This window comes from Alosa sapidissima, chromosome 20, assembly GCF_018492685.1.
Source record: "Alosa sapidissima isolate fAloSap1 chromosome 20, fAloSap1.pri, whole genome shotgun sequence".
Taxonomy (NCBI): domain Eukaryota; kingdom Metazoa; phylum Chordata; class Actinopteri; order Clupeiformes; family Clupeidae; genus Alosa; species Alosa sapidissima.
The window spans coordinates 9,065,108-9,091,267 of record NC_055976.1 but is presented as its reverse complement, the minus strand read 5'-3'; the positions used below and the strand labels follow the sequence as shown (position 1 = coordinate 9,091,267).

At 43.7% G+C, this 26,160-nt stretch overlaps 1 protein-coding gene and 1 long non-coding RNA gene across 13 annotated transcripts in view; one reads left to right on the top strand and one right to left on the bottom strand.

Annotated features, from left to right (window-relative positions):
- Positions 1-26,160, bottom strand: part of LOC121693910 (protocadherin alpha-C2-like) — a 171,552-nt gene that overhangs the window by 101,426 nt on the left and 43,966 nt on the right. The window contains exon 1 of one of the 12 annotated variants that reach the window (XM_042073735.1): positions 23,541-26,160. The exons of 9 other annotated variants lie outside the window; for them this stretch is intronic. In XM_042073735.1, the coding sequence (XP_041929669.1) occupies positions 23,541-25,898 (2,358 nt within the window). In that variant the 5' untranslated portion in view covers positions 25,899-26,160. Of the gene's footprint in view, positions 1-17,175; positions 19,693-20,372; positions 22,725-23,540 lie in introns of those variants that run through there. 2 more of the 12 variants (XM_042073742.1, XM_042073733.1) reach the window with 2 other exon arrangements.
- On the top strand, positions 20,483-25,804 carry LOC121693930. Its single transcript, XR_006025622.1, has 5 exons — positions 20,483-20,539; positions 21,416-21,547; positions 21,641-21,685; positions 24,761-24,853; positions 25,722-25,804. It is a non-coding gene; the product is annotated as an uncharacterized LOC121693930 (long non-coding RNA).

Below are 26,160 nucleotides of genomic sequence, written 5' to 3'. Positions count from 1 at the left end.
TTACTTCAGACTGAATGCACTTCTTCACGTCTGAGTCTCTATGCCATCCCATTCCTCATTAGTTTCCTCTCTCTCTCTCTACTTCAGACTTAATGTACTCTTGTGTGTGTGTGTGTGTGTGTGTGTGTGTGTGTGTGTGCATTCACTCTTTATCTCTCTCCACCCCTCTGTTCTTTGCACACTGTTACTTGGTCCATGTCCCCACTGAGTGGTGAGAACACCATCTTTCACTCCCCCACATCAAAACTTAATCACGAGGGGCCCATTTCATCTTAACTCATGCACCATCAAAAGCTTCTTTCTTTGTAATCCCGCTATGCCATTTTTGGGAATAGATTGAAAAGAGAAAAAAAAAACTAAATCACAGAGGAACCCAGAGATAAGCCTCTATCTCTGCACACATGAGCAAAGGCTGGGAGTGTTTCCCATGGATATGAGGGCTAACGACACACACCTACACCATCAAAGTGGAATACGGTACAGAGGGGGGCTAGAGAGCGGAGAGAAAATAGGGCATCAGGTTAAAGCCAGAGGAGGGAGAACAGAGACAGGAAAGAAAGACAGGGGTGAAAGAACGACAGATAGAGAGAGAGGGAAGAGGGAGAGAGGAGCTGACATGGAGAGAAAATGAACACAATGAATGACAGAATGAGAGGGGAGGAGAGGAGAAGGTGGAGAACTCTCTGCGGAGGCTCGTCAAGCGTGCTCTGGCGAAGAGTGGCACGGCGCTTTGTCGTGTCTTGCGAGAGGAGTGTTCACTCTCCCCTTCATGCTGCCATTAAGATGATTTGCCTCTAATCGCATTACGAGGCTCCGAAGTCGAATTACGCCCTACACTATTACACTCACGGTCTAATCCCGCTCCGCTGTGGTGGCTACACCGAGGGACACAAGCACACATTCAGCACAGATTATCAGCCCAACACCTGGAGAAAGACAACACAGCCACAACAACAACAAAAACAGCAAAAGCAAGCCAATATAATGGGTTCACCTTTACTCTACTTTATTCAAGGTCGAGAGGGATATAGGAGAGAGGAATGCAAATGCATACTAAAAGGGATGCATACTTTTCTGGTCTGTGTACTCATGCCTGAAAGGAATTGTGACATTCTTTTGAAGAGTGATGCCTTTAGAGAGGCATTTTCATTTTTCTTTTCATTTTTTCTTTTCACTGCCACTGACTGAGGTCCTCCCACTGGGCGGCTATGACAAGAACGTGTCATTTAAAGGACTCTAGTGTCCTCAGATGGCAGAGCGAGATTAGGAACACAATGCAGAGAGACGAGCCAAGGATAAAAAGAAAAGAAGTTCTGGAGGATTATAAAATGATGAATGACACAGACCAAACCAAAAAAATAAAGCAAAATAAAAAATAAAAAAATGCCTCTGAAGACAGCTCTGTCAATGTCATCTTGAAAGTAATCCTTGGATGGCTACCCTTCTTTCACCCCAGTGTTGTCGCTCTCATTCTGTGCACGACTAGAGAAATCTCATTTGGGGGATTATTGTGAATCGACATAAATTGTCATCTCAGCAGCGCTGCTTCAGGATGAGATTAACACCTGATGTCAGTCACAGTGACCACAATAGATCGATAGAAAAACCTGCTGATGACAACAGCGCCAATCTGATGCTGAAAACAGAGCCAACAATAATTAAATGTGATAGATGATGACAGCAGTCAGTTATACATCACTTGACTTTATTCTGTCTTTGACACCGAACCCCTCCTAAAAAAATAGCGTTCCTTTTTAGAGTTAAATGACAAGCGCGTGATGGAGATATTGTCTTGCTTCGGTGTGCCCTGTTCACACACTGAGCACTCGTGCGTGTGAGCTGTACGGACGGGACTAGAGTGCTACTAACGCCTTGACGGAGCAGCCTCGGCTGCCATGGCAACAGGGCGCGCGAGAGCAGAAATTGGAACAGAGCCGAGAGGTCTGTTCGACTCGGGGGGGGGGGGGTGTTGCATCTGTGGGCCTTCTGTGTGCCTGTGCTGTCGCTCGCTCGCCACTCGCTCCCCCTTTTAATGGTTTCCTAAAGGTCAGCTGATCTGACCGATGCACATCTTGTGCGAAATGCTGAGACAGACTCGCGGTCACATCCTCGAGTGCATCTGCCGCCGTTTTTTTCATGGCAAAAAGACCGTGAGCATTCAAGCCGCCTTCCCAACCCCATCATATGCCACACACTAGAAAGAGGCGTCACTGCCATATTTAGGCTGGTGCTAGTAAGGCCGCTGTGAGCGCTGTGACCTTTCGAGGGGTCAACGTCTCCCGGTAACCTTGCGGAGGCTGCTCTGCGGCAGTGCCTGTGTCGTGACGACGGCCACTCAGACGGTAATCACAGTCTTAAAAAAAACACACTGTCAGTGTGATCACTGAGCTCTCCCTGCAGTCAGGTGAATTATTCATTCAGCTGTCACACCAAATATGAAGACAGCTCAGGAATACATACCCATGCTGAGGAAAGAAGTGGATATAATGAGGGGGTTTATATACGGAGGTCAAAAAGAGGGGGAATGAGAGGAGGAGAGATGGAGGGTGAGAATGAGGGAGGGGAAGGAAGGAGAGATGGAGGGTGAGAATGAGGGAGGGGAAGGAAGGAGAGCGAAAAATAAGATCAGGAGCCACCCTGCACTTGTTCGCAAGCACCTCTATGACTCATAACGAACAGGCTACGCATCAGCCATTTTATAATCACACCCACATGTGCAGGAGAGAGAGAGAGAGAAGGAGAGAGAAAATAGAGAGAGAAAGAGAAAGAGGCAAGGGGAAGAGAGTGGGAGGGTTAGCAACAGAGAGAAGTGTGAACAGTGCTCCTAAATAAAGACCAGGGTAAAGAATGAACAAAAGGAAAGGTGGTGAAGGGAGGGAGAGAGGGAGGGGGGATTACAAGAGGTAAAGACAAAGGGGAGCGAACGGGAGAAGACAGAGAGATGAGTGCAGCGAATGCAGGAATGATAAAAGCTAAATATGATTGTGAGTGTGTGAGAGTGTGTGTGTGAGAGAGAGTGTGAGAAAGTGTGTGTGTGTGTGTGAGTGAGAGAGAGAGAATGTGTGTGTGTGTGTGTGTGAGAGAGAGCGAGAGAGAGAATATGTGTGTGTGTGTGTGTGTGTGTGTGTGTGTGTGTGTGTGTGTGTGTGTGTGTGTGTGTGTGTGAGAGAGTCACTCTCAAGGCTCTAATCTCACTGTCTACTGCAGCTGCCATGCTGGGCACACTAAGCTTCCCATTGCCCTCTCTGTCTGATGCCTAAAATCAGAGACATTATCTCGTTCAGCCAGCGGACCAAAAATATCGCCGCAATCTCCACTCCTGCCCTACAAACACACAGACGCACGAGAGATGGAGGCACAGGCTGAGGCAATGGCATTGTTTCCTCAGTGTAAGCTCTGACTCCCGGCTGCTTACGGGCAGAGAGTTCCACAACATCCCTTCACCAAGATCCTCTTTTCCCACACACACACACACACACACACACACACACACACACAGAGACACACACACACTCACAAAGGGATGCACAAAGCACACACGGGCGTCGGGCGCTTGAGCACACACACACAAATCCATTTTTTCCTTGCTAATTCTCTCTCGATCTCTGGCTCAATCTTTCACACACACACACACACACACACACAACCACAAGAAGGGAAAGCTGATGTAGAGCAATTACACACAGAAAGGTTCAAACACACAAAAGACTAAAGAGAAGGAGAGGGAGACAGACCACAAACAGCTCAACAGCTCATAAAGCAGACTAACCACAAGTCAAGTTGAGACCTCATTCACCTAAACACATTCAGACTTTCAATTCCCCTCCTGCAGAGAATTTTGCCTGAACAATGTATGATATTTGGAAAGTGTCCTGCGCAGTAGTTAGACTTGTGTCTAACCAGACGTGAATCTATCGGCAGGAAGACATCAAAACAAAAAAGCAGCAGATTTTTTTTCTGAGAGCTGAGGACTTTTTGATTGAAAGGGGGGAAACTAAACTAAACTTGGCCGTTGCTGCACTCTGAGCCAGGCGGTCTGTGGGCAGGCTGAATTATTTAGTGTACTTTGCCCTAAATCTACAGCCCAGGATCGGTGGGCGGTGTGCGTGTGCTTCTACACTGAGAGGATTGGCCATAATGTGTCTGTGACGGAGACTGAGAGGCACTAGCTCACAGAGTAGCATTATAAATACACACACACACAGAGAGAGAGAGAGAGAGAGAGAGAGAGAGAGAGAGAGAGAGAGAGAGAGAGAGAGAGATGTGTGGGAATTACATAAAAGCTTACTGCCTTTGTACTGCCATTTTTAGCAAAAAATTCACACATGCAAAATCACACACAGCTAGAGCAAGATAACTGACGCAAACACCTCAAGTTTTTTTCCATAAACAGCGAGGTGATCTCTAGCCAATGTGGCATGAGGCTTCATCTCGACTTACGTCAGGCCCTACAGTGTGCATATGTAACTGTACGGCCCACGCGATTCTTTTAGGTCAGTGATTACAATGAATAAGACACATGAACACATGGGCTGCTTGGGAATATTCAGGAAGGACTGTACACAGACCTGCGATCAGTGACATGGAAATGCTCTTTATCAGAGAGCCAGATTCACACAAACATAGTAAAATATGTATTATGTTATCTAAACACTACGACATTGTTTATATTATTTTTTGTGATGAGTGAGCTTATTTAAATTTCTCACGTTTGATTTATTGTTTTGTCTTCACGTAATAAAGCAGAAAGAAGCTCTACTGCAAACTGCATTGTAACGATAAAACCTGTCTCAAGGAACTGTGGACAAGGAAATAAAACAAATACACTGACACAATCAATTCCTGAAAGAGTCTATGAAAAGAAATCAAAGACACACAAACACCCCTGCAGGAAACAAGTCAATCAAATAACAACCAAAATGTAGGTCTGTGCTCCTCCGCAGAAGGAAGGACCAGCACACAGATCCCTGTTTCAGCTTCCAGCAATGGCCACGCACACACACTCACACACACAGAGAGACAGACAGAGACAGAGAGAAATATAGACAGACCATGGTTTAGTCATCTGATGGTTACTCACTACATATAAGACCCTTTCCCCCATACCCCCGCCCCCCACACCCTCTCTCTCTCGCACATGGGGGGCCATAAGAGGTTAAGTTTAAGAGTGGTACCACACGAGGCAGCCTGGCAGCTGTGATGCCCTGTCAGAGGTCTGCCCTAGCCACAGACCAGTCCTCACTCCCATATGCCAGTGAGTCAGCACACAGTCGGACACTGTTGCTGTCCTCGCTTTTCGGCCTGTTCTTCTACTCGCCTCTCCTTCTGTTATGCTCAAATATGTCAGAGAAGAATCACTTCAGCTTTGCCAAACAGACAAAAGCCTACCGCTGTGGAAAACTGTATTCAGAATGATTTACATTAGTTTTAGATACAACATTTGCTTGATATATTGATATTTTACCTTTAGATTACTATTATGTAATGTAACAAAGCTGAGCTAACATGAGCTAACTGACAATACTGATAACATGGGTCAGTGCGTCTATAACAGTGTTCAGAAAACTGTGCATACATGCATGCAGATGCACATGCACACACACACGCACACACAGTATCAAAAGAGCACAAAGTTCCTCCACAAACTGTGAGTCACCTCACAGTCAGATCTTATTATTGTCTTTCCTCTCTCTTCCTCAGTCTATTATGCTAAACCACATCAGACAGAACCAAAAAACATGCCAGAGGACAGTTGTAGACATTGTGAAATAGATTATTTACATTTCATTGATTGTAGTATACTGTTGTATATGGCTACTGTGTATGTGACAAATCTCTTGAACCTTGAAAACCAATCTATCTCTGCAAAAACACAAATCATCTTCCGTCATGGCAACATTATAAAAGCAATAAACCACTGCTGCTCCATGATAAATGCTATATGCTATTAATCAAATAGCTCAGGAAGGGAGAGATCACCATTTAATGAACCAATTCATACTGCAGCACTGACTGTGTGCACTAGCCAACTTGACTGTGTCAGTGTTGCCTATACAAGGTGCAGGGGGGAGAGTGCAGTGTGCCCATTGCACAAAGGTAGTGAGGCAGAAACTATGCATATTTCAGATTACAGCATACTTCAAGATTTCATTATTTTATTCATGATGGGAAACATGTGCAGGAGCTAAAAGTAGAAGTGTTGAGAGGGGGAAAAAAAAACTTTCTAGAGCACTACAGGAGAAACCCCTGTGCTCTGTGGCAGGTGTGTGTGTGCTCCATTTGAAAATCTACCATGCTGAGTTTAGCTGAGTTACCCTTTAATGAAGCTCAGCTACTGCTTATTTTACTGCCCCATTTAGAGATGAAACCCTAACTCATGATAAAAATGCACCGTCACACACTATTGTTTCATGCACTCATCCCCTAAGCTGAGGCAAATGTAATTAATGACATAACTACTAATAATAATTAAGTAATATTTGATTGCAAGTCTAACATGACACATATTAGTAAAGCAAGTGAGTGAATTAATTGTGTACATGCCCCTGCATACAATATTTATGTTATGTATGCAATAAGGTTACCAGCTGATGTATTCAAAGAGTAGGCTATGTAGCCTATTCCTAACTAATGAGTACTGAGCCCTTGAGGGAAGGTGTCTCAGCCTATGGTCTCAGCTCTTATTTACATCAGTAAGTTGCTCTTAAAAAAATGTCAGAAGGGGCCTTAGGACTGGTTAGAATATTTGTCATAATGACTCATCACAACATCAGACAACATTCACTGTATGCTGCCCCATAACAAAGGATATGACAATAAAGATACATAACAATGAAACTGAACTCAATACTGCCCCCTTGAGGTAGGAGTGTAGAGGAGGGGTGTGGTCACTGAGAGACATAAATTGCTTTGTGTCAGTGTGGTAAGAGGCTACTCGAAGGACAACCACAGGACATTTGTGTGGAGGGTGATGCATTGAATGTCGCTGTGAATGAGAGCAGAGAAGAGCACACAGAGTCTGCAGGAGGACTACATCTGTGACCCTACTCACAGAGAGCCTTCTGCAAGGGAAAACAAGGCTCCACACAGGCTCCACACTGCACAATAAGAGGCCTGCACACTTAATCGAGATGGATTTGAGAGCAGTCTTGTGGGCGCTAAGCACCACAGCATCTGTGAGCAGCAGTTTACACAACCCTGCAGTGCGACGTCATGAGCAACAGAACACGTATGGGTCAGCAAGCATCATCTCAAACTTAAAAAGACCTCTACCTACTGCTACAGCACACGTCCCTGTTTTAGCTTCAGCCCTTTGAGCCTTTAGTCTGTCATTTTCCCCTCTCTCCCCTCTTACACAGTGGCCACTGGTTTAGGCAGGTTACGGATAATACACAACAAATCAATCACTGACAAACATTAATCCTCATGCAGGTGAAACCACTGGCGTCATGCTTTTATAATGTTTTTCCATGTCATTCTGAAGCAAACGGAGGCAAAGTGGTCCCTGTGCTAATGGCGTGAAGAGAAAGTGTGGACCTTCTGCTCCCACAAACAAGTCACAAATGTGAGTCACGGAGATGAATATGCAAATGGCCATGTGTGTGTATGTGTGTGTGTATGTGCGTGTGTAGTGTGTAGTGTGTGTGGTGTGTCTGCAACAGAGGGGCCGTGTAGGGCCAGAGACACGCAATGGATTGATTCAAAACGCCTGGCTGAGAATTACCCAGAGTGCAAATGCGAGGCGAGCAGGAGAACAAGCGGCAACAGGGGAGTAGTGACCTGGCAGCTGAGGACCCGACTGCAGCCAAACAAAAAAATACCCAGACACTGCAGCAGCAACCAACCTCCACCGCCCCGCATGGCACGGCACAGCACAGCACAGCACAGCACAGCATCGCATATAAAATACCCAGACACTGCAGCAGCACCCAACCTCCACTGCCCCGCATGGCACGACACAGCACAGCACAGCACCGCATATAAAGCCACACTCAACCCCTCAGGTCTATGCACAAAAACATGAAAAGCAGGGCAAACTAAATTGCTCCTGTTCAATACAGTGCATGATCTAAAGCACCAAAGGATTACGGTTGCTTGTGCCTTTGAGACCTTACCGATTGCTATTTTTGGGACTCACTGCGCCGGGTTAGTGTGTGCTTTACCTCACTGTGTGTTCACTGTGTGCTGTTTGTGTTTCACTAATTCACGGATTGGGATAAACGCAGTAACCAAATTTCCCTCACGGGATCAAAAGAGTATACTTAATACTTAATACTTATACAACTCTGGAGAAGACCCATGCTGTGTGCTCTATCTGCTGGAACAGGCTGTGTGCCCTCGTGGACAGTCAAAGTGAAACTCATTTAAGTCTCGTTAATAATACAGTCGTCTTTCTTTTTTTTACTGCTGTTACATTTGCCGCCTAGTTAATTTAAGCAGTCGATGCTGAGGGCTTGTTAGAGCTGAGTGCTTGACTATTGTGTCGAGAGAAAATGTCAGTGAAATTACTGATAAGTTATCTAATGCCAAGGCACCAGCACCATTCCAGGACTCGACAAAAGGAACTCTGCAGGATCACAGGCCTAGTCTGACCCACTGTGGGAAGGGCCTTTGATGAGAGATCACTGGATGTACAGAGACTGAATAAAGTCAGGGGGTTATATAAGCCTCGGTGGTACTGTTGGAGTGCATGCCTGTGTGTGTCTATGGCAGTGTGTTAAAAGACTAGTGTACAGGGGGGGTGGGATAGAGACAGAAAGAGAGCGGGAGAGAGAGAGAGAGAGAGAGAGAGAGAGAGAGAAAAGGAAAAGAGGAGAAAGCTGAAGAAACTGAGTGAGTGAGAGAGAGAGAGGAGAGAGAGGAGAGAGAGAGAGAGAGAGAGAGAGAGAGAGAGAGAGAGAGAGAGAGAGAGAGAGAGAGAGAGAGAGAGAGAGAGAGAGAGAGTTATGCGTATAAAAAGCCATGCACTTGGGGCAGGCTGCAAAAAGTGAGATAACAAGGCCAGGCCTACTAATATGAGACCAGGCCAGAACCAGAAAAGTCTTGACCTACTGCAGCCTCAAATTAAAACTGTTCTGGCCTGACCTCATCTGCTCTGCCAAAATCAGACCTGGAACTCAGGAAGTTTGTCAGTTGAGGTCACTATTGAAGCTTACATGATTGCACAACACATATTTGCACTCTTATTTTTTTTACTAAATCTTTCATCAACCAATGAGAAAGAAAGAAAGGGGGAGGGAAACAGACAGCGCTGTTAAAGTGTGTTGGAAGAGGCACGGAGAGACATGCCTTCAGTGAACTTTGGAGGGCTTACCTATTGTGGGATTTTATGTGATGGCAGACATAGGCCTATAAGGGTGGAAATGTCTAGTTGGTTAAGAATGTTCAGGTCCATATTACAATAATGGCATTAGCATATTATTAAGAATAGGACATGGTTTGTCAGATTAAATACAGTACATGAATTCACAGGATGAACTTAAGCTGCTTCCTGGTAACGTGTGTAATAAGAGAATACATTGAACTAGAACACAACACCTTTGCCCCCTTCATAAGCTCAGTTATTGCAATATAAGCACAAACCATGGACCGACAGAAAATAAACATCTAAAGGGCAATGAGTGGTTGTTGTGCCAAAAATACACACAGGCAGCCAAGGAACAAATAAAGGACACAGTGTCAAAAGCAAGGAAAACTTCCCAAGGAATTTGAGTACACTAAGGACAAGGACAAAGACATAGGAAAACAGAAATTGGACATAAAAAAACAATCATAATACTATTTTGTTGGTTTGACTGAAATATTATTCTGACAGGTGACCCTAGTCCCCACATATATTTCTCATTTTAACAGAATCATTCTCATGATAAGGAAAGGGGATACCTCCCCAAAATGAGAGGACTTGAAATTACTTTTTTTCCAAGTTAGATGGATCTGTCTGATGACAGCCACCACTTACTGTACTAGCTGCTTTTGTGCTCCTTAACAATGATATAAATCCTATATGATACAATAGACCCCTTCAAAGTTTGTAAACACCCAGAGCCTGTTAATAGACTGGCAAGTTCAGCTGTCAAGGTATGCACTGTCATTGTTACCCAAGGGCCGCAAACCGCACCTTAACTCTTGTAAGGAGTTCATATTTTTGTTACTCAGCCAATGTTCCCGGGTCTGGTGGACCCACCACATTATTAGGCTTTTAAATCAATACAGCCATAACAATTTATGTAAAAATACTTAACAGATGTTTACTTTAGCTCAATTACCAATGATATAGACATAATTTATAGTCCATATTTGCCATTTACCCCTGTGAGATCACATTTATGATCATAGCCTATGATCATTTTCGTTTTTTGTGAGAAAACAATAAAACTCAATTATGAAAAAAAAGATAATTATTGGTGCTTATTTGTTACTTAGAACGTAATCAGAACAGTTGAAAGTGTTTGAAATGTAACAATTTCTAACTTTGTGTGGGAATAGCAGGTGCAGCACCTTACAAGGGTTAATAAATTAGTCTTAGCTAATGGCGATTGTCTGCCTGATCCTGAGCTGATAACAGAATGGTTAGTCGACGTTAACAAGTGGCCAGAAATGTATTAGCCCGACATATACGGCTATCTGAGCCCAGCGTGTATACATGGAAAAAAGTAGTAGGCCTACAAGTAAGCATTTTGACGTTTCCTTGACGTTTCATTCAATTCACACACACACACAATTCAATGGGATGTAAAGCTTTCTGACCCCAAAAGGAAAAAAGGTGGATTATCCGCACACTTGCTCCCATCAGGAATTTTTATTGACTTATTCAATACAAATTTCTGATGGGAGCAAGTGTGCGGACAATACACCTTTTTTCCTTTTGATAGCCTAGCACTTTTTGTCCAGCACCTGCCTTGGATGTGCGCACCAACAAACTACTTTTCATTTGACAAGCTTTCTGACCCCGACATACGCACACTTTCTGTGACATGAACCGTGAAGGGGTCTATAAGCAACCAGTCACTCCCTGAAGCTTCATTAGATAAGTTCACAATTGTGCGCTAAACTAAACAAAAATGGTGAGCAATAAACTACTATGAACGTTCATTGACACTAAACCAGCACGCTCTTCTAATTTTTAGCATTTTTATCTTCCCCTGGGGAATGCATTAAAACACGCAACTTGTCCTTAATACTACACCAGTTTACACTTAAAACCGAATGATAGAGGACTGATGGATTTCTAGAGTGTCTGCGCAACTGAACCACCTTTCCTCACCTCATAGTGGCCACTGGCCAAAGCATATCCGTTTCAACAAGTCCCTCAAAGTGCAGCTCGATAACATCTTGTCGCAACATGAAGAGGTCCAAAGTTGTTTACTTTAAACCAAACAGTCACGTTTGCAATGGACTGGTGTGTGGTCTCTATTGCATTTGTACAGCTACAGCGGATGTTTGTTAGTTAGCCTAAAGTTAGTTTTACTACCTGGACAGCTGCAGTCGACGAACGTTAGCCAAATGGAACACTTCCTTAAAGGTGTTGTAGTGAAAGTCAACACAAATCCAAGACGGGGACCATTGAACAGACGTTCACCAGCAATGGAACTCTTCGCTTTCCTGCATCAACGAATTGTTTAGAGGTAAGCAGCCATGTTTGTCTTAGCTTCCCAAACGGCACTGCAGTAGAATCAATGTAAGTTTACCGGGCGGTCGTCTTGGTTGTTGGAGTGGGCCTAATCAAATTGGGGGGAATCATGCAGTATGCTAGCTTACTATGCCTAGGCAGATGTGCACTGTGGACTCGTATCACCCCAGTTTAAAAAGGTCAGTAGTCCTATAATAGACCCTCTCCTTACATGCCCTTGGCTACTACAGAAACTATACATCTAGAATAAATAAATGGCCTGAGAATGAGTTGCAACATTAATGGATAAAACGCGTTGGTTACAGTCTTAAGTTGTAGTTGATTGAAAACAAACAACACTCTGTCCCTCATTAAAGAGTAAATGCCTGAGCCAGAGAGTCCTCTGGGAAAGCGCTGCTGTGCTGTTTCTGTTTAAAATGTGCAGCTGTATCCCTCCAGACTAGCTGACCTTCACACCACTGGGCCTTCACATGTGCTGATCTGTGCACTATAAAGGCGAGATGGATGTGCCACCACTGCAGACACAATAAAAAAGCCTCAACTTAAGCAAACCCAGAGACTTAAAACCGCAGCATGCAAGCAAGTGTGATAAAAACCACAGATTAAAATCAAGCATCAGGGCTTAAGGGGTTAAAGGTTTTAAGTTTATCTGCGCATAGAAGGAACACCACAAATAAGCACAGCAATGTCAAAAGCAACAGAACAGCAGGACAAGACTAGTAAGAAAGTGAGAAAGAAGTAAGAAAGAGAATGGTGCAGGAATGTTTAAAAGAGAGAGACATCTTTGACCCAGAACAGAAGGATGCAGGCGGAGGGGGGGTGGGTGATGGGATGAGGTCTGGGGACGCAGAAAGTGTGTCAATTTGGCAAGATGCAGCATTACATAATGCGCCCTCTGTCTCTCTGCATGCGAGGAAGTGTGTGTCAGCCTTAGCGCGTGTTCCCTGTCATCAGAATGATGGCTCTCCAGGGCCGCACAGATTGAGTGAACAGGCACAAAGATGAGTCTGATGTAGTGTGTGTGTGTGTGTGTGCATGCGTGCATGCGTGCGTGCGTGCGTGCTCCCCAATGTGGCTGATTGCACTCCTAGAACCACAAAGCTGACCCTCTTGCAAGCTGATTTGCCCTCTTGAACCAAACCCAACAGCCGAAAAGCACTCATGCCCTACTGACACAAAACATGGGCTTACTGCACACCAGGATACAGTCCCAAACTGTACAGTTCAGATAAGTGAAGGGGCAACATACAGTTGAACATTGTTACTCATCAAGTCTTACTAACAAACAAACACATTTCACAAAACATCTAGTATGTTAGTATACTATAGACTGAAGAAGATGAAGATGTATAATTTCCATGCATCACACTGAGTCTGCTGTCACATTAATCAGTATCACTCATCAGCATTTACAGGGCCCAGTGGCTCATTCAGTATTAAGACTTCAACACATTACAATTCAAATGGCTAGCACTGTAATTATGTCTCTATTAGTGCTGCTTACTGAGAGAGTAAGTACTAACAAGACATGGTAACATGAAGGTGCTCAGTGGAGAGGAAAGTCACCATATCTGTCCTGTCTGTCATATCATTCAAAAAACAAATCCTGCACAGCATATTTGAGACACAGTCAGCACACAGTGAACACACAGTGAGGTGAAGCACACAATAATCCCGGCACAGTGAGCTGCCTGCAACAACAGCGATGCTCGGGGGGCAGTGAGGGGTTAGGTGCCTTGCTCAATGGCACTTCAGCCATGCCTACTGGTCGGGGTTCGAACCGGCAACCCTCCGGTTTCAAGTCCAAAGCGCTAACCAGTAGGCCAGTAACCCAGGCTGCCCCCTATAGCCTGGGTTGAACTAAATACCAGACCCGGTTCAGATTTAGTTGATCAAGATTTAGGAAAGTGATTTCAGACATGCAATTTAACTTTGGATTATACATGCCTGGATCAGGGGTTCTGGATTTAAGATTAATGATTTTGGGGTCTCTGTAAGAGGCTGCAGTGGACTGGTCCTCCCTTGAAGGTTTTATGGGAGGCATATCTCTCAGCAACAGAAGAGTACTCATGCCTCTTCCCACTGGAGAGAATGACAGAAAGTAAACAGCAAGCATCTCTACTACTAGGCAGTAGGCACAGAATATTATGTGAGTGCTATGTTTAAACATTTTAATACGAAAATGGATGGCATCATGCAATTAATTCAACACATCAGCTACTCATACCTCTGCAGTTCTCTACCCCCCCCTTCCCCAAAGGTTCTTTGGGAATCAGCATTTCTGACTGCTCATGCTCACATTCCCAGTGTAGTGCCTAGGTGATTTTAAAGAGACATTTTAAAGAGCATGGTTATGCACTTTTTGAAATAAAGCCCCTTTTTGTCAGCACGAGGCAACACTCATCCATGAAATATTTGATTTTATTAAACGCCGTCCTTCTTCAACTTTATTTACCATGCATGTATTTTATGGTCTAAAAGACTGAGCACTGTAAGAGAGTTAAGCATGCCAGAGCCCTGCTTTCATTTCCCCTGTATACAGTGCAGTCCAGCATGAATGTTCCAGCTGTGGCTGGCTTTAGGCTATTAGCAACTGTGGAAATCAAATATGGGATGTAAGTTTGCATTCAAAAGGACACAACTGTTAGGCGACCATATGTTGCACTGTTCAAATTCAGTTTTTCATGTACTTGGAAATCAGCAGGTTGCAGGAAAATTTCAGAGATATGTATGTCCAGATGTAGGTGGGTTGGTATTAATCCAGGTGTTTGCATTAGATAACAGAATTAATAGGTCACTGAATTTCAGATCAATGATGTCAATAGCATCCTGTTTAAAGATGGCCAAAAGCCAGCCAACCAAAGCACCAGTTAGTATTGATAGCTACACAGATAGTTCAGGGCAAACACTGGTCCAATGCCACGGCTTTGTGGCATAAAAATAATTTGTTTCTCTCTCTCTCTCTCTTGCTTTCTCTCTTTCACTTGCTTTTTTTCCTCTCTCTCTCTCTCTCTCTCTCTCTCTCTGACACACACACACATACATTTACATTTTACAATTTAATTTACATGTATTTATGTGGCAGGCACTTTTATCCAAAGCGACTTTTATCTAAAGCGAACAAACTGGAATAACATTCAAGCTTCATTGCAGATGAGACCTTGGGTAACGATTAATACTACAACAATAAATACTACTACTAGAGGATGAGAGTGCAGAAGATTAAGAACTAGTCAAAAAATGTAGTGGAAGAAGATAGTGGTAGAAGAAGAAGGAGGTAAAAGTAGAATGAGGGAAGAAGGGAAGTGCACAGTAAGTAAGTACACAAGCACACACACACACACACACACACACAGTAGATAACATAGCAACAACATAACATAGCAGTGTGGCCTACTGACACAGAGCAGCTTACTCCAGACACACACAGCAACATACCCCTGGGCAGAGCATGCAGACAATGAGACACGGAGCAGAGAGAACATGAAGATAAAAAAACGCAGAGATAGGAGGGGAAAGAACAGATTGGACACGTAAACACACACACACGAGTAAAAGAAAGGGCAGATGTACACAATAATGTGGAATGCAACTAATATTGCAGGTGAAAAATGAAGCGATGCACACACATGTTAAATATAGGAGGAATGGAAAAGGGGGGAGGAAGGAGTCTGCGTGAGAGAGAGAGAGAGAGAGAGAGGGAGGGAGGGAGGGAGGGAGAGAACATGAAGGAAGCTTGTTTGTGAAAAGAAGGTCAGACACATGCATAAAGAGAGAATGTGTAGGAGTGTGCGGTGGAGAGAGGGCTGGAGAGGGAGAGGGAGAGGACGGGGGCTTGGGGAATCGGCGCTGTGCAGCAGCGTAGAATAAGGTCCTTTCTCTTTGACTGACGGCGGAGAATATGCCAGTTTAAAAGCCTGGGGTGTTTTTTTTTCCCTTTTTTCATCTCCAAATGCATACTAAAGCCTGGCTTGAATCGCAGAGGGCGTGATCAACACATCTCTCTAACTAAATACAATAGTGATGTGCTTAAATGTGCAAGGCTGTCGTAAGGAATGGCTTTGCGCTAAACACGCAATGACTAAATGAATGAGAGAAAGCAACGCTTGGCACACTAACACAATTACACAAACAAACTGAGATGCAGCAGAGCATGATGTACCACACCCAAACGGGGACCACTGAGACAACGCCCCCCGCCGCCAAGCCCCCCCCCCCACACACACTCACATGAGAGCACCCTTGACAGTCTAATCATACTGGAATGGAAAAAAAGGCAAACATTTTATTACATTGGAAAGGATCACGCTAGATCTTATATTCATCTCGGTCATCACCATCTGTTGCCCAAATTAAAATGCGGATTTTTCCTCCTAACGTAATCCATCTGGTTTGATCAAAATAAACCCATTTCCTTTAATTCGTTCTGAGCGAGAGGGGGAGCTCAGACAAAAGACACCCCCTACACACACACGCACGCACGCGCACACACACACACATAAATACACACGTCCACTCCGCCTCCTCCTCCTCCTCTCTTTCTCTCTGCTACCAAGGCTCTCAGTCATGCTGACAGAGCTACACAGCCAATAGCATTGCAGGGAAGAAACCAGTGTGTTTCCATGGGAAACCAGAGCAGCATCCACACCACTGCCAGCTGAGCTACAACAAAAAAATAACTAGAACACGGCACACAGACTGTATAACCCCGACCAGAGAATGGTTATGAAACAGCACAGATATACAGGCACAGGGCAGCCGAGAGAAGGGGGCTTTTCTCTCCTGAACGCCAGGCCTTCGTGTTTGTCACACGTTAGCATGCCACTCATGCAAAGGGGAAGGTCCACCCCAGGCTGGTAGTGAGGCAAGCTCGTGGATGTGAATAATGAATGGATGCCACACAGGGGAAGAGAGAAAGAGCGTCAGCAGGAGACAGGGAGAGAGGGAGAGAAAGAGGAGAGAGGGAGAGAGAGGAGATGGAGGGAGGCAGAAAGAGGGGAGAGAGAGAGAGATGGAGCAGCCTCCCCCACCCCCAGTCCCCTGCGCTGGCTGACTGACTCATCCAGTGCCTGTAGCGAGTGGCATCGCAGCCTCAGCAGCACAGCCACGGCCCCTGCTAGCGCTAACAGCACAGCCCTGGCTGGCTTGCCAGTCACACATTAGGGAAAGGGAGTAAATAAAACAACAGCAAGCCCTCTCTGCTACTGAACACACAATAGCCTGTGACAGCTATGTCTAAAAAAAACAATTATGTGAAAAATCATCATTGAAATGTGGAATTAATTCAACACCTCAACTATTGTGATGCAAGATGTCAAAACAATCCATAGGCACTCCAGGCTATACTGTACTCCTTGTGTATGAGGTTATGTTCAGGACTCATTCACACACACACACACTCCCACACACAGACAGACACATTTCATATCTTGGTATTGGTATGTGTGTGTCCTGCATTCACAACAAGCCATGGAAGTCAAGACAGTTGAAAATGTATTAAAAGGCCTGCCTAGTGCCTACAGCCTGCCTACAGTGTCCCTGCTTACCTCTCCAGATGCCCTCCTCCTGCGATCTGGCACGACTAGTGTATTCCCATTGCTGCCTGGGACTATAGTAGAACCGATACTCATTCTGGGCCCAACTAGCATGTATCTTTTATCACCAGATCTGTACTGGATGCTGTGGCACAGAGTTCCATCATAGTTTGTATCCTGCAAATACTTGGATGAATAGTCTGTTGATTTGGAGCACTGCATGATGATCAGCACAATGATGCTGATAAGAAAAAGGGTAGAGACTGACCCTAGTGTAATAATTAAGTAAAATGTCACATTGTTTTCATCCTCATCTTTCAGGATGCCTTTAACATCTGATGCTGCAAATGCTTCTCTGGGTTCCACAAGATTGATAAGTACAGTCGCTGTGGCAGAGAGTGATACGTTTCCATTGTCTTTTACCAAGATGACCAGTTTGTGCTTAGCCTCATCAGTCTCTGTGAATGGCCGAAGGGTTCTTATCTGACCAGTGTAGCGGTCTAAACCAAAGAGGGTGTGGTCAGAAACTTCATGCAGTGCGAATAGCAACCACCCGTTGTATCCTACATCGAGGTCGTAGGCCCTTACTTTGGCCACTAAATGTCCAGCATTTACATTGCGGGGAATCTCCTCCACACCTTCAGCAGAGCCGTTGCTGCTGAGAGGGGACAGAATCAGGGGGGTGTTGTCGTTCTGATCCAGAATAAAGACTGTTAATGTGGCGTTGCTGCTGCGCGCTGGAGTTCCAGAGTCTGTAGCAAGTACATGGAACTGAAATGTTTTCACTGTTTCAAAGTCGAAACTTTTTAAAGCGTAAACCATCCCATTTTCCGAGTTAATGTTTAAGGCGGATGTGTATTTACTGTCGTCACCACAGTCTCTACATATCTGATAACTTACCAATGCATTTTCATTTAAGTCGCGGTCAAACGCGGAAACCGAAAACATTGAATCGCCTGGAACGTTATTTTCCGCTACATAAAACGTATATGGGGTTAATAAAAATTCTGGACTGTTGTCATTAACATCCGATATTATTACCTTAATTGTCTTAATAGATGACATGGAAGGTTCTCCCGCGTCCTTAGCAACTAATACAATGTCATATTTAGAGATGCTTTCTCTGTCTAGTGGTGACTTTGTCACCAAGGAATATACGTTATCTTTCGTTGATGGCATTAATTTGAAAGCTATATCGTCTGGAAGAGAAAGGGATATTTTACCATTGTGGCCATCATCTAGGTCATGTACGCTTATAAGTGCAACTGTTGTTCCTGGTCTTGAATCCTCAGGAATGGCACTAGCGAATGATGTCACGTCAATTTCTGGCACATTATCATTAACGTCAACAACCCTGATAACAATGCTTTTATCTGCTGTCAAAGGAACAGCACCTCTGTCTGATGCCTTAATGTCTATCTCATAGCTTTTTTGTTCTTCAAAATCTATGTTCCCTTTCACGAGTATCTTGCCTGTAATGGAATCTAAATCAAAGAGAGTGCGCAACTTGCTGTCGACGTCATTTCCGAATGTATAGAACACCTCACCGTTTGGACCATCATCCAAGTCTGTGGCATTTACTTGTACAACTGTTGTGCCTACAGGTGAATTTTCATTCAGAGTGACAGAGTATACGTCTTTTGTGAAAACAGGCATGTTGTCGTTGACATCCAACACATCTACAAAAATCTCCATTGTGCCTGACTTTGGCGGACGACCACCGTCAATTGCAGTGAGCTGTAGTTTATAGAACTGTTTTGTCTCTCTGTCTAACTGTTTCTGTAAAACTAGAAAAGGCATTTTTCGATCTCCGTCTCGCTCTTTAACATCAATACGGAAATGATCGTTCGTGCTTAGTTTATACATCTGTACAGAGTTTGTGCCACCATCAGGATCACGGGCTGCCTGAAGCTGATAACGCGCGCCAGGCATAGCCGACTCGTATATCTCCAATCTTTTCTCTCGCTCAGGAAAACTGGGAGCGTGATCGTTTACGTCCACAACCTCCACGGCAACATAATGAATTTCTAGAGGGTTTTCCAAAACGGTTTTGACATCGATCAAACACACGCTGCTTCTCTCACAAACCTCTTCTCTATCTATTTTCCCTTTTACGTACAATATTCCATCGTTCTGGTCAATCTGAAAATGAGATTCTTTTGAGCTTGATACAATACGAAATCCTCGTTCTGTCAGTGTTCGTGGATCAATTCCCAAATCCTTTGCAATATTTCCCACAACAGCACCGTCCTTCAATTCTTCAGAAATGGAATACCTTATCTGCGCAAAAGACCCCTTCAAGAAGAAAAGCAGAGCGACGAAAAACAGACACTGCCAGGGCTGTCGCGATGCCCCGCATCTTTTATGTTCCATTTTGTCGAAAATAAACGCTCCACGCGTTAAAACGACTGATATCTAAGAATAACTCCCCTATGCATCGGCAATTGGTGTGCTATAGACTGACTTAATAGAGTGAAATTAATTGTTTCTGTATGATCTGCACTACGACGGATGGAACCAAGTTCGCTCGCACGAAGCCATCGAAGGTGCTATGAGCAGGTTCAACGAACGAACGTTTGTTTCCTCCCACCCTTGGAAGCGTCTCTTTAGATGTACAGCGACACCATCCGATTGATAATAGTACCATTCACTGTCATTAGTAATTGCGTGTGCCCCCCAAAAAAGAAGTTTACAACATTTCTGCACTCGCACAAGAGGTTTACAACCTTTCAGCACTTGTACTGTGGACAGCGACCAACACTGTGTACTGCCTTGTCGGCTGACACAGCAGCCTTGTCTATGGGACAAACAAACTATGGCAAACGACAATTAGGGGAATAGAGACAAGAAAACAGACATTTCAGATCTCATAACTGAATTATTTTATATACACAGTATATATTCCAAAAATTAAAAAAGAAAACTTTCACAGTTCAGCAGTCACACTATGGACAGTGACCAGTACTTTCTCCCTTGCCAGTTGTCATTGCAACCTCCTACTACCTAGTCCTAGGCCTATGTAATATTGTTTAGGGCAATGTACACAATACAGCACAGCACACAAAAATCAGAGAAATAGTTATCTGAAAACCCACTATCAATAGAAAGTGAATAGTGTTTGCTATATGTCAAGTGAACTGAGTAATTTTGAATATGGGACACTTTGACAAAATATTGTCAGTTTAACTGTGTAACTAACTTCATCTTACCTCTACAGAGAGTCGTCGTCTTCGATCTGGAATAACAAGAGTGTTCCCATTACTTCCCGGAACTATAGTAGATCCAATACTCATTCTGGGCCCAACCAGCATGTAACGTTTATCTCCTGATCTATATTGAATACTGTGGCACAGGGTTCCGTCATAACTTGGATCTTGTAAGTACTTGGACGAATAGTCTGTTGATTTGGAACATTGCATGGCAATCAGCACGATAACACTGATTAAAAACAGTGCTGACACTGACACCAGTGTTATGATGAGGTAAAATGTGACATCACTCTCATCGTCGCTTAATGGGTTTTTAACATCCGAAGCAGCAAAGGCCTCTTTTGGTTCCACCAGCTTAATAATAAGTGTAGCAGTTGCAGAGAGTGAGACGTTTCCATTGTCTTTGACCAGTATGACCAGTTTATGTTGGGCTTCATCTGTTTCACTGAATGACCGCAGAGTCCTTATCTGTCCAGTATAACGGTCCAAACTAAAGAGAGTGTGGTCAGTGACCTCTTGTAATGAAAAAAGTAACCACCCGTTGTAACCTACATCGGCATCAAAAGCTCTCACTTTGGTGACTAAATGACCTGCGTTCAGATTACGTGGGACTTCCTCTACACCTTCTGAGGTGCCGTTGGCACTTACAGGAGACAGAATCACTGGTGCGTTATCATTCTGATCAAGTATAAATACATTAACTGTGGCATTGTTTCCTTTGGATGGTTTCCCACTGTCACTTGCCAATACTTGAAACTGGAAAGATTTCAGCGTTTCAAAATCAAAACTTTTAAGTGCGTAAACGTTGCCATTTTCTGAATTAATGTTTAGAAAGGATGCATATTTACTGTCATCTCCACAATCCCTGCAGATCTGATAGTGAACGAGAGCATTTTCACCAAGGTCTTTGTCAGAGGCAGACACTGTGAAAATGGATTCACCAGGAACATTATTCTCTGCCACATAAAACGCATACTGACTAACTGGAAACTCTGGACTGTTGTCATTGACATCTGATATCAGCACTGTTATTGTCTTTTCAGATGACAACAGTGGCTGTCCTGAATCTACTGCAGTTAAAGTGACATCATATTGAAATACTTTCTCCCTGTCCAGTGGCGAGCTAGTGATTAATGAGTATATGTTATCCTGAGTGGATGCCATCAGTTTAAAAGGTAAGTGCTCAGGTAACGAACATGCCACTTTACCATTCACACCAGAGTCTAAGTCATTTACACTGATCAGTGCCACTGTTGTTCCGGGTCTAGAATCCTCAGAGACTGCTCTTGAGAAGGATGTCACCTCAATCTCAGGTACATTGTCATTAACATCCACAATTTTTATAGTAACACTTTTGTCTGTTGTCAGAGGAGCAAACCCCTTATCTGAGGCTTGTACATCTAATTCATATCTGTCCTTTTCCTCGTAGTCTATGTGTCCCTTTACAGTAATTTCACCGCTGACGTGGTTTATGTCAAACAGCTTGCGTAATTTACTGCTTACAATGTTGCCGAAAGAGTACACTACCTCGCCATTTGAACCTTCATCTAAATCACTTGCATTTACTTGTATCACTGTGGTTCCGATTGGTGCATTTTCCTTTAGCGTGACCGTATATATCTCATCTGTAAAAAGAGGAGCATTATCATTCACGTCCAAAACATCAATATGTATCTCAGCTGTTCCCGACTTGGGAGGTTTTCCACCGTCAATAGCGGTAAGCACTAGCTTGTGGGTTGTGGCAACTTCCCTATCTAGAGATTTTTGTAAAATCAGAATGGGAATTTTACCATCCTCCCCACGATCTTTTACCTCTAAGCGGAAATTATCGTTTTGACTTAGTTTGTACAGTTGAATTGAATTTATACCTCCATCCGGGTCGCGTGCTGGCTGAAGCTGAAACTTCACACCGCGGAGTGCAGATTCTGATATTTCTAGACGCGTTTCTCGATCAAGAAAGCTCGGGGAATGGTCATTGACATCTACAACCTCCACTGACACATAATGGATCTCTAGCGGGTTTTCGAGAATGGTTTTAATATTAATCAAACACGAGCTGCTTCGCTCGCAAACACCCTCCCTGTCTATTTTACCATTCACATACAATATACCATCGCTTTGGTTTACCGTGAAAAGGGAATTGTTTGAACTTGACACTATACGAAAGCCTCGTTCCTTCAGTGTTCGAACATCAATCCCCAAATCCTTAGCCATGTTCCCAACGACAGCTCTGTCGTGTTCCTCAGAAACAGAGTATCGTATTTGTGCCAAAGATCCTTTCCCAGACAAAAAGGCTGCAAACAATACTAGGCACTGCCATCTCTTCCACCATCCACGTCCCCTTTGTTCCATGTTCTCTAGAATATAGTATCCTACTGTTCCTCTTTCTTAAAGCATATCCAAATCCAAATAATGTTTATCCATTGACCGTCAGATGTGCAGTTGATGAATGTCCCGTTAATGGCAAATCGGTGATCGTCTGTTCGGGCTTAGCTACACCTGCTTTTTTCCGTTCACTTGAACACCCCCCGATGGGCAGGACCTTAAAACTATGATGCATTTCCCCTCTAAAGGGGAAGTGTAACACTAGATGTACAGTGACACCATGCGTCTGGCTGTGTATTGCACTACATCTTGATAAATTAGCGTTTTATTAATCACGAACATATAAGAAAACACTAACACAAACCTGTGTTCACATATTTCCAACCGTGAGTTAAAGCACATGGGATTATGACTTTTCTGCTTTTGAAGTGTCATATACAAAACCGAATCCGTCGTCATCCTGCAGACGCCATGCATGGTTGGATAGTGCTGTATCTTTAAGCAGTGGAAACCGTGCAAACAGTATATTTCTGTAGGAAATGACAACTTATATGTTTTAGCTTCCCAACTATCAAAAATGCGCTAGATCAACACATTACATTGTTAAAGCACATAAAATGCAAAAGGAAACTCAACAGGTGAAGATGCAAACGGATCGCAAACTGTCTATACATTTCTCTTGTCCATCTAAACATTAAACCTCTGTTCCAAAACACTAATGCATGCTTGATTGTCTCACCGCAATGTTTCATTAGCAGGGAAGACGTGCGAAACATGAAGAGAAGTAGTAAAGTAATGTCTGAAAGGAATTATTAACGCCTTTATTATGAAGCAATATCTTACCTCTCCAGACGGCCGTCTTCTATCAGGCATCATAAGTGTATTGGCATTACTGCCTGCAGCAATAGTAGAACCGATACTCATCCTGGGCCCAACTAACATATACCGTTTATCTCCAGATCTGTACTGGATACTGTGGCACAGTGTCCCGTCATAATTCGCATCTTGCAAGTACTTGGAGTTATAGTCTGGTGACTTAGAACACTGCATGGCGATCAGCACAATGATACTGATGATGAAAAGTACTGAAACTGACCCCAATGTTATAATCAGATAAAACGTTACATCGTTCTCCTCGCCCATGTTCGCTGGGCCCTTCACATCCGAGGCTGCGAATGCCTCCTTAGGTTCCACTAATTTAACAGTTAGTGTAGCAGTTGCAGAGAGTGAAACGTTTCCATTGTCTTTGACGAGAATGACGAGTTTATGTTCAGACTCATCTGTTTCAGTGAACGCACGGAGAGTTCGTATCTGCCCTGTATATCGATCCAAACCAAACAGTGTATGATCAGTGACTTGATGTAATGAAAATAACAGCCATCCGTTATATCCTACGTCGGCATCAAACGCCCTGACTTTTGTGACCAAATGACCTGCATTCACATTACGAGGAAGTTCCTCCGTACCCTCATAAGAACCATTTGAGCTTACAGGATACAAAATGACTGGTGCGTTGTCGTTTTGATCCAGTATAAACACGTGCACAGTTGCATTGCTTTCTCGAGATGGTTTTCCACTGTCACTCGCCAATACTTGAAACTGGAACCTTTTCATCGTCTCAAAGTCAAAGCTTTTGAGTGCGTAAACATTTCCATTTTCTGAATTTATATTCAAGAAAGAGGCGTATTTATTTTCTTCCCCACATTGTCTACAAATCTGGTAGCGCACGAGAGCATTGTCATTTACGTCTCGATCAGAGGCAGTCAGGGAAAACATGGGTTCTCCGGGAACGTTGTTCTCCGACACATAAAACGTATATGGATTATGGGAAAACACTGGATTGTTGTCATTCACATCAGACACTATCACTGTTATTGTCTTCATAGACGACAACGGTGGCTTCCCTGAGTCTGTTGCAGTTAAAGTTACGTCATATACACTCACAGCCTCCCTATCCAACGGTAAAGATGTGACTAATGAATACATGTTGTGTTTTAAGGATGGCATTAATTTAAAGGGCAAATCTTGAGTTATTGAACAGGACACTTTTCCATTTTCACCAGAATCTAAATCAGTAACGCTTATGATTGCAACCGTAGTTCCAGGTCTAGAATCCTCTTGGATAGCTCTTGAGAAGGACGTTACCTCAATGTCAGGTGTGTTGTCATTTACATCAACAATTTTTATAGTCACACTTTTATCCGTTGTTAAAGGTGCGGGTCCTTTATCGGATGCCTCTATATCTACCACATAAACGTCGTTTTCCTCAAAATCTATATGCCCTTTAACAGTAATTTCTCCATTAATGGAGTTTAAGTCAAAAAGGTCGCGTAATTTGCTGTGTACGCTATTTCCGAATGAATAAACAACTTCTCCATTCAAACCTTCATCTAAATCAGTGGCATTTACTTGAACCACAGTAGTTCCAATTGGTGAATTTTCCTGTAAAGTAACTGAATAAACCTCCTCTGTAAAAACAGGTGCGTTATCATTTACATCCAGTACATCAACTATTATATTCACAATTCCCGATTTCGGAGGTTTTCCTCCATCAATGGCTGTAAGGACTAACTTGTAGGAAGGGGTGGTCTCTCTGTCTAATGGCTTTTGTAAAACTAAAATTGGGATTTTACCATCCTTGCCCCGATCTTTAACCTCTAAACGAAAATGATCGTTTTCGCTAAGTTTATAAAGCTGAACCGAATTTGTACCACCGTCTGGATCACGGGCTGGCTGTAGCTGAAAACGAACACCGCGTAGTGCCGACTCTGCTATCTCTAAACGTTTCTCGGACTCCAGAAAGCTAGGGGCATGGTCGTTAATGTCTATGACTTCTACTTCAACATAATGAATCTCGAGAGGATTTTCTAAGACAGTTTTCAGGTTAATCAAACAAACGCTGCTTCGCTCGCAAACCTGCTCTCTGTCAAGTTTCCCATTCACATACAATACCCCGTTGTTCTCGTTTACTCTGAAGAGAGACTCGCTTGTACTTGTCACGATACGAAATTCTCTCTCCTTTAGTGTTCTGACGTCGACCCCTAAATCCGTTGCGATGTTGCCCACGATTGTTCCATCCTCCTGCTCCTCTGAAATGGAATATCGTATTTGTGCCAAAGATCCTCGCCAGAACAAAAAGGCAAAACTGAAGACCAGCCACTGCATTGACTTCGGACACGAAGGATGTCGTCTTCTTTCCATATTCCGTTAGGTAAGTCGCAACCCACCCTTTTTATTGTGTGTTCAAACGCACAGATGGTATATCCATTTGCAAACCGTTGTTTCTAATACATTTCTAAGACATCCACCCTAGAATTGTATTTCATCTGTGGAATAGCCGATATAGCCAAGTATGTTCAACCCCCTTCTAGTAACCTGATTGGGTGGACTTAAATGACGATGCGTTCCCTTCATCTCTTTGTGTGAAGCGATACTTTAGATGTGCACTGACACCATGCGATGT